The 13176-nt window shown below is 48.4% G+C and overlaps 1 protein-coding gene across 3 annotated transcripts in view; it reads left to right on the forward strand.

Annotated features, from left to right (window-relative positions):
• TGM4 (transglutaminase 4) overlaps positions 1 to 13176 on the forward strand; it is a 32928-nt gene that overhangs the window by 18663 nt on the left and 1089 nt on the right. For all 3 annotated transcript variants that reach the window (XM_026841945.1, XM_026841946.1, XM_026841947.1), the window contains 11 exons: positions 4386 to 4565; positions 4709 to 4815; positions 5122 to 5251; positions 5930 to 6048; positions 7404 to 7511; positions 8048 to 8222; positions 8709 to 8847; positions 9105 to 9208; positions 10045 to 10296; positions 10955 to 11302; positions 12621 to 12790. In XM_026841945.1, coding sequence (XP_026697746.1) covers positions 4386 to 4565; positions 4709 to 4815; positions 5122 to 5251; positions 5930 to 6048; positions 7404 to 7511; positions 8048 to 8222; positions 8709 to 8847; positions 9105 to 9208; positions 10045 to 10296; positions 10955 to 11302; positions 12621 to 12790 — 1832 coding nt within the window. The remainder of the gene's footprint in view (positions 1 to 4385; positions 4566 to 4708; positions 4816 to 5121; positions 5252 to 5929; positions 6049 to 7403; positions 7512 to 8047; positions 8223 to 8708; positions 8848 to 9104; positions 9209 to 10044; positions 10297 to 10954; positions 11303 to 12620; positions 12791 to 13176) is intronic.

Below are 13176 nucleotides of genomic sequence, written 5' to 3' on the forward strand. Positions count from 1 at the left end.
CCAACTGAAAAATGCAACTCACTTTTCATCAACCTGTAGATAGCTGGCTCTATCAGTGATAATGTGAAAGAAATACAGCTTTTCTAAATTTGTTCTGTGTCAAGGTGAAAGGAATTTCTTTCGGACTACTTCATTGTGTAAATTGTTGCTCTTTAGTGATGGCTGATACATCTGACAGAAGTTTCAAAATAACTGAAGAGGGGATTTATTTAGACTTAAGCTATGTCCCATGGTCATCCTGCCTGCCCTATTGTCAGAAGATCCTGCACCTACCTAGAAAGGTGCCTGAGTCACTCCTGTAGCAGCAGCTGAACCACCCCCCTGGGGTTTGGGGTGCAGCTGAGCAGCTGTGGTGCAGGCTGGGTGGTGTCTGCAGTGGAGCGGGGAGCAGTTCACAGCCATCAGGAGGGAAAGGATGTCCTGACACCACTCGAAGCCCCTCCATTTCACATCTCCATACTCTGGGTGTGGATGAGCTGAAATTTTCCAGGATGTTTTAGACAGCAGCATCTTTGGGATGTGTTCTCATGTCCCTGGGATGTGAGAGAGTGTTTGCCTGGAGGTTGCGCAAGGATGGGGAATAAATGCAGGTGTCTAGATTTTGGTCTCTCTTGCAAAACTACAATTCTCATCCCACTTCCCTCCTGTCCTGAGCATCTCCCCACTGAAGGCAGGTGTGCTGTAAACGTTCTGTATTAATATTTTTTTAAAACCTCATCACCTTACTCTTATGGAAAAAAAGCCCCAGATATTTACCAGTGCAAAATCCTCATGTCCCCATTTTTGTTCTGGGTGATCACTGTGCTCTGGAAGCTCTGAACATCTCCCCAGGCATGTAGCAATGTGATGGTGGCCAGTAAGTTAGTGTAGGAAGGAACTCTATGAGTGATAAATCATGGAACTAGGAGATAAAAATACTGCCTTGAAATTTTTTCTAAAAAAGGAAAAAAAAATCTGACCGCGTTTGGGGTTTGGGTTTGTTTCTGGCCTGCCCCAGGAGCGAGCGCAACCAGGGCTTCCTCTTGCAGCTTGAGCCTCCGTCCCATGAGCAGGCGCATTCTTGGCACCCTCAGCTCTGCTCTAAATCATTAATTCCCGTGTTAGCAAACCAGGGTGCCTGCAGGCAGCCAGGCACAGGGTGTGTGGGCACCCAGCCCTGTGTCCCGTGCCAGAGGCAGAGCAGGAAGACGAAAGCAGCACATGGGGGCTGCCCGGGGAGGGCAGGTTGTGGCCGGGCCACCTCGGATGTGGTGATGGGCATGCCGCTGGCTCGCTCCATGGCATTTCTTGGCACGGGATACCGCACCAACCGGATCACAGGTTATCAGGGGTACGTTTGCACAGGAATAAGTGCAGCACAATTGACGGGCAGCGCTGTGTGGGGACAGGTCTTTGGCACTGCGCTCTGCACTGTCAGGGCATGTTCCAAGGCTGCTGTTGTCTGTGGTTTTTCTCCGTGCATCCTCAGTGTTGGTGATGTCCGGAAACAGGGGATGGAAATGCAGTCTCTAAGTTAGAAAATGCTGGAAGGACAGATTCCCCAGGGCCCTTTTCCACAACCATCCTATACATTCAGCTCTCACACGCCTCCATAGCCCTCTTCCATCACCAGGGCTGTTTTCTGGTAGCTTCTCAGCCTGGCACCAGGGTTTCCATAAGGAACAAGGTTGAGCAGCTTTAGTGGCTGGAGATTTGTTAATGCAGAGGAAGACGCATTTCCCCTTCATCCTTCTCAAAAGGGTTAAGCAATCGTAGCTGAAATTTTTTAACATACACCACCACCCCTTCCCCACTCTATTGCGCAAAACGTGTCAGAGGTTAGCACCTGGCAGCCAGTCAGCAAATAAAAAGCAAAAAGAAAATGTTAACAAAAGGAGATGGTCAATTTTAAATCAATTTGCTGTGCAACTGATTATTGTTATATGATTAAGATAAATATGGTTTATATAGTTACTAAGTAGAAATACACAGAGGTAGTAATCTGGTGGAGGATCCATGGGCAGTCAGTTCAGTTTACTCAAGGCTGCGGTCACTGCCCAGCGCAGGTGGCAGTGGGAACTGTGCCAGTGATTTCAGCCTGCCCTGGATCTGGCCCTGCCTGTCGCATCTCTCATGCCACAGCACCCACCAGCAGATTTCAGCCTCTTCAGTGTTACGGATGGCTCTTGTTGATACTCAAGTTAGCATGGTTGCCAGGTACTGTGTGAATCTGTCAAGACATTTGATGACTTAATCCCTTCAACCATTATGTCTTTGATTTGCTAATTTCTAACTTACGATAAACTGATTTACATTTCCTGACTCTCCTGTGTCTTCATCACTGATTCATTCATGAGCCAAGTGCTTTTGAGGTATTGTTACTCCCTACTGTTTACACAGAATTTATCCTCTAAGGATGTTTAATGGGCAGGTACAAGACAGGTTAGACACTTCCAAATACAGCTCAGCCACGTTCTGGCATGCTCCAGCTTTCCCTGTCACACCTGGGCAGCCTGCCAAAGCTTGACACAGTGAGCCCCAAACTCCCATCCTCATTGAAAGCTGAGGGCTTTCTCTTTGCTCAAGTGTATCACTCGGTTGTGCCTCTCAGAGCTCTGCTCCTACGCCACGGACTGGAGCCATGAGCCACTGGGCACACAGAGGTGCTGAGGCTTTTCCCAACCCTGCTCCCATCCAGAGCCGCAGGATTGGAGAGCAGCCCAGGAGATGGTGATTTTAACTACAGTGTCTTATAAAATCATCTGCTGAGTTGGGAATGAATGGGAGTGAGGCACCTGGCACCTGGGACTCTTGCTGGAGTCTAAAACTGTGCTGAAGACGGATGGCAGAAGCACTGGTTGGCATGAAGGGGGGCGGTGCTCTGTGATGTGTGCTGCAGCACCCCACCCTGAGCAGGGATGGGTGCCTGCCTTGCCCTCCAACTATTCAGCCCTGGGGCTGCTGTGGCATACCTCTGCCTCCCTTGCTGCCCAGGGAGCCTGAGGGATGTTTAACCTCTGAGGTGATCTCTGAGTATTTCTTTTATAGTATAGTGTAGTATAGTATATATGTGATATATGTAACATATATTATTAGATTAGATATATAATATGATACAGTACTTTATAGTGCTCTGCCCCCCACGTTTAGCATCTCCCCTAGACAGGCAGCATCTATGCAGCTGAGCTGGCTCTCGACCCCAGACCTTCCTTTGGTAACTTGGGTTATAGGAGAAACCAAGTCCTTGGAAAAAAATCCCAAATCTTGCAAAGATTCACATCTGCAGACTTTAATAAGAGATTGATTACTGACTGTTGTGCTATTATTTGGGACGACTTTTTGAGGCCAAAATAAAGAATCAGCTTCAGTGTCCTGAAGAGCCCCATTTCCCAGGCCCTTTGCATCCCAGACCACTGGTGATCTCAGCAACTGAGGGGAGCCAAATTCTAGCACATGTGTTCAGTGCTCATATAAGGCTAGTCTATTGACCAGAGAAGCATACACTGAGAAGAAAGTCCACCAGTGAGGTTTAATTTTTAAGCTGCTCTGTGCTAGCTGGGGGCTGCTTGGGACCATCACCTCTGAATTGTGCCTTGGCAAGCAGAGCTTTCTTCACCTGTCTGTACCACTGCTACTACTATTACTACTTGTTTTAATACCTGCAATAACAAAGAACCATTTGTAATATTCGAGGAGCTGACATTCCATGTGTTCAGTATGGCACAGATGTGACAGCAGCAGGAGTTGCTGTCACAGCCTTGGCTTTGACAAGGTGCCACCAGCAAAGCAGCTGAGCAGATGGGGCAGGGAGGAGAGGGCTCAGGGATGTGGCAGAACCATGGGCACTGCTCCCGGGGATGCTGCAGTGGTCAGGACCTTTGGTGTACTCCTGTACAAGATGCTCGTGGGAGTGGAGTTGCCTCACAGCAGCTGCAATGATGGGATGCAGATGCACTGTCTCTGCTCAACTTTTGAGGGGGAAGCAAGACTTCTGCAGAAGTCAGATTTTCGGTATTGCGACAAAAATTGCAGTCTTGTCATCTTTCTGGCCTGTGGCAGGCTGTGGAGCTGCTCATGGCTGCTGGCCCCCGTAGGCAGTGGGCTGGCAGACATGGATTGCCAAACCAGTAAGATCCCATTTGCAGATGTTTGGTTGCTGAGGAAGCAGCCCCAAGGGCTCGTGGTGGGCAGCTGCCTGTGCCAGAGGTGCTGGGGTGCCGGCTGGCTGCCTGGCTGCTGGCAAGAGCAGAAAACCTCACACTGCTGCCACCTCCCTCAAGCCGCTCATTCCCCACTCACCATTAAGAATTCCATTAAGAAGAAAACTGTCTTTACTGAGCAATTTACCATTAATCTCTTCTTTGTTTTTTTTTTTTCTTTCCCCCTTTCTGCTAATGGCTTTTCAGGGAGCGATCTGAAGGTCACTGGGATTGACTTTCTCAAGAGCCAGAACACCCTCCTGCACCACACGGATGAGTACAATATTGAGAACCTGGTGGTGCGGCGTGGGCAGCCCTTTCTGCTGCAGCTCAGCTTCAGCAGGGAGCTGAAGGCTGCTGACAAGCTGTCACTGCGTTTCGGCATCGGTAAGTGGGCCGCCCCTCCACGGCATTCAGGCAAAGTGGGAAAGCTCCGGCACCCTCCCGCTGCATATTCTTGCTGCCAGGCATTGCGTGGTCATTGTAGACCCATGCAATGCTTCCACATGTTGCATTGGGTTTGTTTCCAGGTGAGAAGCCAATGAAAACCAGAGGGACCCTGATGTCACTGAGCATGAAGCAGGAGAAGGATCTCAGCGGGTGGCAAATCTCCATCGTCAAGAACAGCGGCAAAGAGGTAGAGCCCATGCACAGTGCTTGTGCATGAAAGGCAGCAGTGCCAAGCCTGTCAGGAGCTACAGAGCAATAATACTCCTCATACCCCTGTCTAGCTTTCCCTTAGCCCTATAATTTTAGGTTGTCAGCAGCTCTGCCCTGTTTAATCCATTGCTCCCACACTGCACATGCAGGATGTGCCCCATCCTGCTGCCTTCCCCTCTCTCCTGGCATGGCCACCAGCTTCGGCCCTCATACTGGTCCTGTGGCACTGTGGTTGTGGCCATGGTGGAGTCTTGTCTGCAGTGTCTCCCTGTTGCCTCCCCAGTGCCTGCTGTCTGTCACCAGCTCGCCCAGGGCCCCGGTGGGAAAATACGTCCTGAATGTGAAGACTGGGACTAACATTTACAAACCCCCAAATGGTCCTATCTACCTTTTGTTCAATCCTTGGTGTAAAGGTGAGTCATCCTGCAACCAGGCATGATAATTACTACTGCCAGGGACTGTCTCTGGTGGAATTTTTCCTCACATTTCTCCTCCTCTCTTTCCCACATACATTGCTTTTTCTCCATAAAACGCTGTAAGCAGCATCCTCACAGAGCCAGCGGGAAGCTGGACAATAGCAATGAGCCAGTTCCTCTCTGGGGAATCTCCAGTGTCAGGTTAAGGAGCATCTCTCTGTCACCCCTGTTTGCACCTCTGTATCACCCCTCTATTCTCCCTGGGCCAGCACAAAGATTAGCAGAGAGGACTGGGTTAGCTTAAAATCCAGATAAAAAAAACACTAGTCAAAAAAACATGTGTTGTTGGTTGGCATCAGTCCCCCAGTTCTCCCTGTTGTCTAGCTAGACCACTAAAGTGTTCAGAAATAAGTGTTTTGCTAAAATACAGTCATATAGCAACAGTGGTCATACAGTAATAATAGTGGTCACATAGCAATAGACCTACAGGAGTAAAATAAGGGTTACTTTTATAGGAAATTCTTCTATGATAGGAAAAAAAACTTGTGAGTGCTGCATGGTTATTATTTGGTGTGAATATTACAGACCACTAGCTCCCCCAGTTTAGCTTTCTAAGGAAAAATTTGTATAGCATGTGTGAAAAACACCTAACCTGAAGAATTTTTTTTGCTCCAGACGATGTTGTCTTCCTGGATGATGAGGCGCAGAGAAAGGAGTACGTGCTCAATGATACAGGCTGCATCTATGTTGGGTCTGCGTATCGCATATACGATAAACCCTGGAATTTCGGGCAGGTAAAACACAGCTGTCTTGTCAGTGTTATTACCCTTATAGGGATTCATTTCAATGAATCAGACCTGTAAACAGATTAAGCCTGTGAGTAGCTCAGAATGCTTGAGTAATCCTGCCTGCCTCACTGGGAGGGCTCACCTGCTTAGTAATCTGCACACTTAAGTGTTTTCCCCAGCCACAGATGGAGAACGGGGTTTAATGGCACATTTATAGGCAGATCACGAGACCCCTGGCAAAGGATGTAGAAACTGGAGAGAGAGCATTTCTGGTTGAAAAAAATCCAATAAGGGGCCTCCCCACTCTGTAGCTGTTGGTAACCAGCCATGGAGAGGGCTGATGGGGAAAAAAATCTGATTATTTACCTGCTGCATTATGATGAGGGAAAAATAGGGGAAAAGCACTGTCAGAGGCTGTTATCATTCAAATGGTGCCTTCACCAACTGTGGGGTGAACTGTTGGGTGCAGGACACAACCAGCCCACCCTCTCAGGAAGGGTGTTTCTCCACACTGCCTCTAAGATGAGTGGAACAAGTTTGCTCAGGCTAGAGATAAGAGGTGGATGTCAGAGCAGGTTTATTTGCACCCCGTAGAAATCATGCAGAGCATCCTGCATCCTATCCAGATAGACTTCCCCACCAAAAAATGTTGGAATCTGGGTTTTTTTTGTTTGTTTTGCATTTGTTTTGTTTTATGAGTCTTCAGTTCCGAACTGCAGGATACAGGTAGCCCAGCAAAAGCGTTCACACTGATGTCTTTTCCACAAAGGGTACAAAGGGCATTGTCCATAGGGCTGTTCCTATACTAATATTTATTCTGCTGTTAAGCAATGGGAATTGATATTGATATTCTGCCAAGCTTTGTTGTATGTTTGACATCTGTGAATTGGACCTCAGGGAACTTTATCAGCAATTGCTAATTGGGAATGCTGTAATAATCTGCATTTATGTATCTTTCTTTTTTTCCCAGAGTTCATTTTGTACCTATGTCAATAGTCTGTATATCTGTAGTGCTCTTAAATTTTGATTACTTTTGTGAGTAATTTGCAGGGCTTCAGGGAGATGACGAAGGTGAATTAGGATTACTCACAGAGGTGAAGATTGCTGGGTCAGGTTCCAACTGTGCAAGATATGTGGGATGGGTTTTTGTATTACAAAGTGGGATTTTATTTAAGTCCTTCATTGGAGAGAACAGCTTTGGGAAGCCCCGTAGGCTTGAAAATTCAGTATCATAAAGGAAGTTTAGAAGTTAGGACTAGTCAAACTGTTTCCTCCAAGTACTTAGATAGACTTTGTAGCAATTGCGCAAATTCTGTTTTAGAGCAGTGTATAAAAACATCTGCACTTTCTCTCCAAAACAGTTTGAGGAATTTGTCTTGGATGCCTGCATGTATCTGCTGGACAATAGCAAACTCAAGCTGATCAATAGAAGTGATCCTGTGTCTGTGTCCCGAGTCATGTCTGCTTTGGTATGCCTCTCTCGGAGAAATGCTTTGTCCCTCCAGCTTTCCCTCCTCCTTACTTCTTCTTTCCCTGGGGCCTTGAACACCATTTCAGGATCCATGTAAAATGGGCTCCTTTGGGAAACCACAAGGAAAGAGCCAGAGGCATTTTGTGTGGAGAGAAGAGGGAATTGAAATACAGCATCTCCCCATCTCCAAAGCTTACAGCTGCCCCAGTGGTTGTCCTTCTTCAGCAGCTGCGCTGGCAAGGCCAACACAAGGGTTGTGTTTCGGGGGGAAACTGCTCTCTGTGATGGGACCCTTCAAGATACAAATGAAGAGTGCATTTTGGCTTCCCCAAGCTGCGGTGCCACCTCCCTCTAAGATATCCAGGTGGAGGATTTCCAACTAGGGGAGCCCCCAGCCAGCACCAGCAGCCTTGCTGGGTACCACAGGACTGTGGAATATCTGGGAAGCCACAGGGTGGGGGGAGACCCAGGGCTTTAAGCCTCGTTCAGGCTCATCCCTGTATTTTTCTCCTTTGCATGTGTGTGTGGCCACAGGTTAATGCCAATGATGACAGAGGTGTCCTGATGGGGAACTGGTCAGGGATTTACAACAACGGGACCTCCCCTGTGGATTGGATTGGGAGTGTCTCAATTTTGCAGCAGTATTACAAAACAAAGAAGCCGGTCTGTTATGGTCAATGTTGGGTCTTTGCAGGAGTCCTCACTACAGGTAAACAATGAACTGTCTCCCTTTCCTGATATCCTAATTACTGTGCTAGTAAGCCACATTACTGTGCCTCTGAGTGCTGGATGTAGCAGGGTCTGTTGTGTAAGGAGACGCTGAGGGAGCTAGGACTGCTCAGCCTGGCAAAGGGAAGGTGCAGGGGGTCTCATCCATGTTTATAAATACCTGATGGGAGGGAGTGGGGCTCTCCTCAGTGATGCCGAGTGACAAGAACAGAGGTGATGGGCACAACCTGAAACAAGGGAGGTTCTGTCTGAACATGAGAAGAAAGCTTTTTACACTGGAGGGTGGCCGAACACTGGCACAGGTTGTGCAGAGGTTGTGGAGTCTCCATCCTTGGAGATATTCAGAAACCATCTGGACACAATCTAAGGAACCCTGGCTGGCCAGAGGGGTCAGACGAGATGATCCCAAGAGGCACCCACCAACCTGAGTGATTTTGTGACTGTGTTTTGTCTGTCTATACCGCAGTCATGCGCTGCTTGGGGATCCCATCCCGCTGTGTGAGTAACTTCAACTCAGCACACGATACAGAGGAGAACCTGACAGTTGACATTTACATGGATGAATACGGAAGAATCGAGAACGGGATATCCTTTGACTCTGTCTGGTACTGCCAAAGGGGGCTAACGCTTCCTACCCCCGCACCGCCCCACAGTGCCATGTTTCCCAGTCCCAGCAATTCCTTTGAGAAGTTCCCTACTGCTTTGGGTTTTCTGCCCAGGGGAGAGAGGGAAATCATGGGGTTTCACAGGGTTACACACAAATCCCCATTAAACCTGCCCTTACTTAAGGATTAAGGGAGAAGATCTCAGCTCTCTGGCTGTAACAGCTCACTCCTTTTCTTTCCACACCAAATGCATGTAGGAACTTCCATGTGTGGAATGATGTCTGGATGAAGCGGACAGATCTGCCAGAGGGGTTTGATGGCTGGCAGGCAATCGATTCAACCCCTCAGGAGCAAAGTGGAGGTAGGATTTGCCTAGAAAAACTCTTCTGCAACTTCCAAGGGAGGCAGGGACTTTTTGTATGAAAACTATGGGCCCCAGTCAGCAAAGCACATGCTCCCCATGCACATCTTCACACCCTTGGGCAGTGACATCCTAAAGCCAGAAGTCTCACTCTCAGCCTAGGATGGGAGGAATGGCGTTTCTCAGCAGGCAGAAACCCAACCTTGTAGAATGCTGTGGGGACATGAATGTCATTTCAGAGGTTAGAGTGCACAGATGGAAATCACAGCTAATTTCTCTTTCCACCATCCTCTGATTTCTTTATTGAAGTTGAGGACTCAAACCAGTCTGTAGTAAGAGGTGCCACAGCTTTCCCCAGTAAAGGTGCTTTCTGTAGAGCTTTTCTGAGGAAGTCATGAGTCTGTTCATGGGAGTGAGAGGAGTCACTGCCAAAATTGGTGACTACCCTCCTTGCACAGATGCAGGGAATTTGGAAGTGGGAAAGAAAACATTAATCCTCAGGGCTGTGCAGAAAGTGAGGTGCTGCCAGCAGATCAAACACAGGTGGCTGGACTTCGTTGACTCCATCACCAACCATGACTTTCAAACCTTAAAATGATTTAAGTGAGGGGAAACACTGAAAAGCTCTTACCAGACATTGTTCATCTAAAAAAAAGCCCCAACAGCTCTGAGATAAATAGGTGCTTTTGGAGTTCATCACTGAGTTGGAGGAATAATTTCTACTGTGTCAACAACCATAGCCACAGATTCCTGCTTGGGTGGGTCTTAGGGTGGAACAAAAATTGGAGGCTCTGTTAATAGTTGGAAAAGCAAATGGTGTTGAATGCACTTTCTAGGTATTTTCCAGTGTGGTCCATGCCCGCTGAAGGCTGTCCGAGAAGGGGATGTGTATTTGCCCTTCGATGGCAAATTTGTGTATGCAGAAGTGAATGCTGACAAAGTCTACTGGATGGTCAAAAAAGTGAACGGCAAGGATAAGTACATCAAGCTGAACACGGAGACCCAAGACATTGGTGTAAACATAAGCACAAAAGCCGTTGGGCAGGACAAGCGGGAAGACATCACTGCGCAGTACAAGTTCCCTGAAGGTGACTGCCCCTATCCTCTAAAGTAGTGCCAAAGAGGAGACCCCTGGCCATGTAGGTCACCCCACAATGTGTGTTTTCTCCAGGAGAAAACCGCAGGGGTGGCTGCAGTGGCAAACCCAGTGTGAGGCCTGGAGACCTGGGGAAGGTGGTGTGGTTCCCGGGCAGCTTCATGCCCACAGTGACACCCATAGGCTTCTCTTTGGGACAGGCACCAGCAAGCTGGCAGGCAGTGAAAGAAATGGGCTGAGTGGCCAACCTAGTGGTTGGACTCACTGTTGCTCCATTTCTTCATTATTATTCTTGTCTGTCCATTCTTCAGACCACACTGGAAAGAAAAAAAAATTGCATTCCCTCCCCATGGTTCTCAGATCCAGCCATGTCGTGCTAGACCATGAAACCCTTCCCAGTGAGGAGCAGGAAAATCTTAGGCTGAAAAATTTAAGAGAATTCATCCTCTAAAAGTGTCTCCTTCAGGCAGTTCTTCCAGTCCAAAATGCTACAGTTAAATCCAGTAGTAGTGCAAATCAAGAAGGTGTCAGAGCAGAAGCTGGAGGTTCCCTGACATCCTCTCCACTCAGCAGCAGCATAAATAAAGGGAAGGTGCCTCTGGGTGAGGAGGCTGAGATACATCTATCACCCATCTTTTTTCTTCACCCAGGCTCCAAAGAGGAAAGGAAGGCCATGGAGAGAGCTTTGTCCTTCATACGCCCTTCAGGACTGACACCTCGTGCACACATGCCTTCAGCTATGCCCATGGCTGGTGCACTCTCCCAGCCTGCGGCCCTGTGTGTTGCAGTTTCCAAGACTGGGGTCCATCTTGAGATAACCAATAAAGAAGCTTTGTACCCTGGCAATCCCCTTGAACTGGTTATCACAGTGAAGACCTCAACTCCTGGGACCCGGACCATCGATCTTGCTGGCTCCTGCCAGCTGCAGTCCTATACTGGGAAAGTTGAGGCCAGCCTTGGATGTGTCAAGGAGACAATCAAGCTGGAAGGCAAATCTGGTAGGCACAGAAAGCTTGCTGTGTTCTATGGACTATTTACTGTGGCAGCCTGGGGTTTCACTGGAGCCGGTTCATAATAGCTCCACTTTGTATGGCACAGAGCAGAAATTGCCTGCCCGCCACCCACCTCTCGTTACTGCGTTTGGGAGTCTCAGTTAGACTGAGATCCCACTGCAGTGGGAACCAAAACGTGAAGGCCCTGTCCCCCCGCTGCAGCTTCAGATGGTTAGAAATACATCAGTGTGGGCAGACAGATGTTTTCGTGGTGTGAGCAAGGTGCTCCAGCATCTCCCTCCCGTCCTTGCTGTGTAAACAGCAAAGATGCCACCTCAGGCTTTGGGTGTGTCTGTATGGGTCAGATCCCTCACAGGATTTAGATGGCTGGAAATGTCATCCTTTTTTTTCTCCTTGTGCTTGCCACTCTAAAGTTGATCAGTGGTGGTGATGATGGTGACTGTCATTTTCTGAATTCTTCACTCAAGCAAATTTCAACCTCATGGCTGCCTGCCTAGCTTATCCCAAGAACTCTTTGCTGTTTATCTTGGAGTGACCTGGGTTGCATTTCTCATCACAGCAATGTGACTGAAATTTGCTAAACAGACTAACGAGTGATGAATAATTAACAGAACTTGCTCATTGCAAGTGTGATTTACTCTCGTAAAAAAAAATCTTTGCTGCTAGTGCTTGCTGAGTGTTTTCACACATACACTGTGACTGTCAAAATGCAGCAGGGTAGGGCACAAAGGTAGCTACATACATTTAGAGAAAAGGACAGGCTTTTTTTTTTTAATTATTTATTCCCAGAAACTAGGAAGCCTTGCAACTAAGGCAATGTTCAGGCTCCAGCACTGCTTACTTGGTGGCTTTCCTGAGCCACTGGAAGTTTGTCCAGGCAATTAAAGACAAAATCTGAAGTGAGAGGAAAGCCACTAATTCTATAGGAAGCAGTGTCTCAGAGAAACCCCAGGGGACATGGGCTTAAATGTACCCATCCTCATGCCCCTATGCCTCCTCCTGAATGCCGAGGCAGCTGGGGACGTGGGGTGCCAAGACACTGGATGTGAGCCTGAGCCAGAGTTCAGCTTGGCGGGGAGATAGTGTGGGCTCAGCCACCCTTCCTGTGGGCTGCATGTGCCAGGTACCACCCACCCAGCCAGGGGACATGGCCTCAAAGGACCCCTGGGTCTAGCTGAAAGCAGGATGATCTCAGCCAAATATGTCTCATCCCGCACCATGGGACACCCGCCACCCAAGCTGACTTTGCCACCCAATTCCTAGGCATGTGATGAAGTACCAAGTTGTGTTTTCTCTCCTACAGAGATGCAGGTCCCTCTGAAAATTGCAGCCGATGCATACATGAAGACTCTGTCCTCGGTGGAAGATGAAGTACTCATCCACATCACTGCCATTGCCGAGGTCCAGGGGACAGATTACAAACTCACCCAGGACACAACAATGAGATTTGAGTACCCTCCCATCACCATCCAGGTGAGGCAGCTGCAAGCCTGGCTCCTTGTGGACAAGGGTCACAACCCTGCTCACTGTAACACCATGGTGGTGGTAGCATTCCCAGGGCAATCTCGCAAACAGCTGCCTCCTGGGATGCTCAGTCCTTAGCGTTTTATTTGGCTATTCAACCTTTATTTGAAGGTTGAAAGCAGCCATGAAATGATGATGTTTATTGCCCCATCTAAAATGGGCAGGCAGGGGCTGCTGGAGGGGAAGTTATGGAGGAGAACAGTTTGTACAGAGCCCATCTCCAGTCCCACAGCTCTAACTCTTGATGGAAAAACATGTTAAGAAACCAGAGAGAAGAGCTGGGAAAACAGCCAGGCAGGGCAGAGCACACAGTGCTGCAAGAGGGTGGAAAGGGT

This window comes from Athene cunicularia, assembly GCF_003259725.1.
Source record: "Athene cunicularia isolate RWA chromosome 2 unlocalized genomic scaffold, athCun1 chr2_part1, whole genome shotgun sequence".
NCBI classification, from domain to species: domain Eukaryota; kingdom Metazoa; phylum Chordata; class Aves; order Strigiformes; family Strigidae; genus Athene; species Athene cunicularia.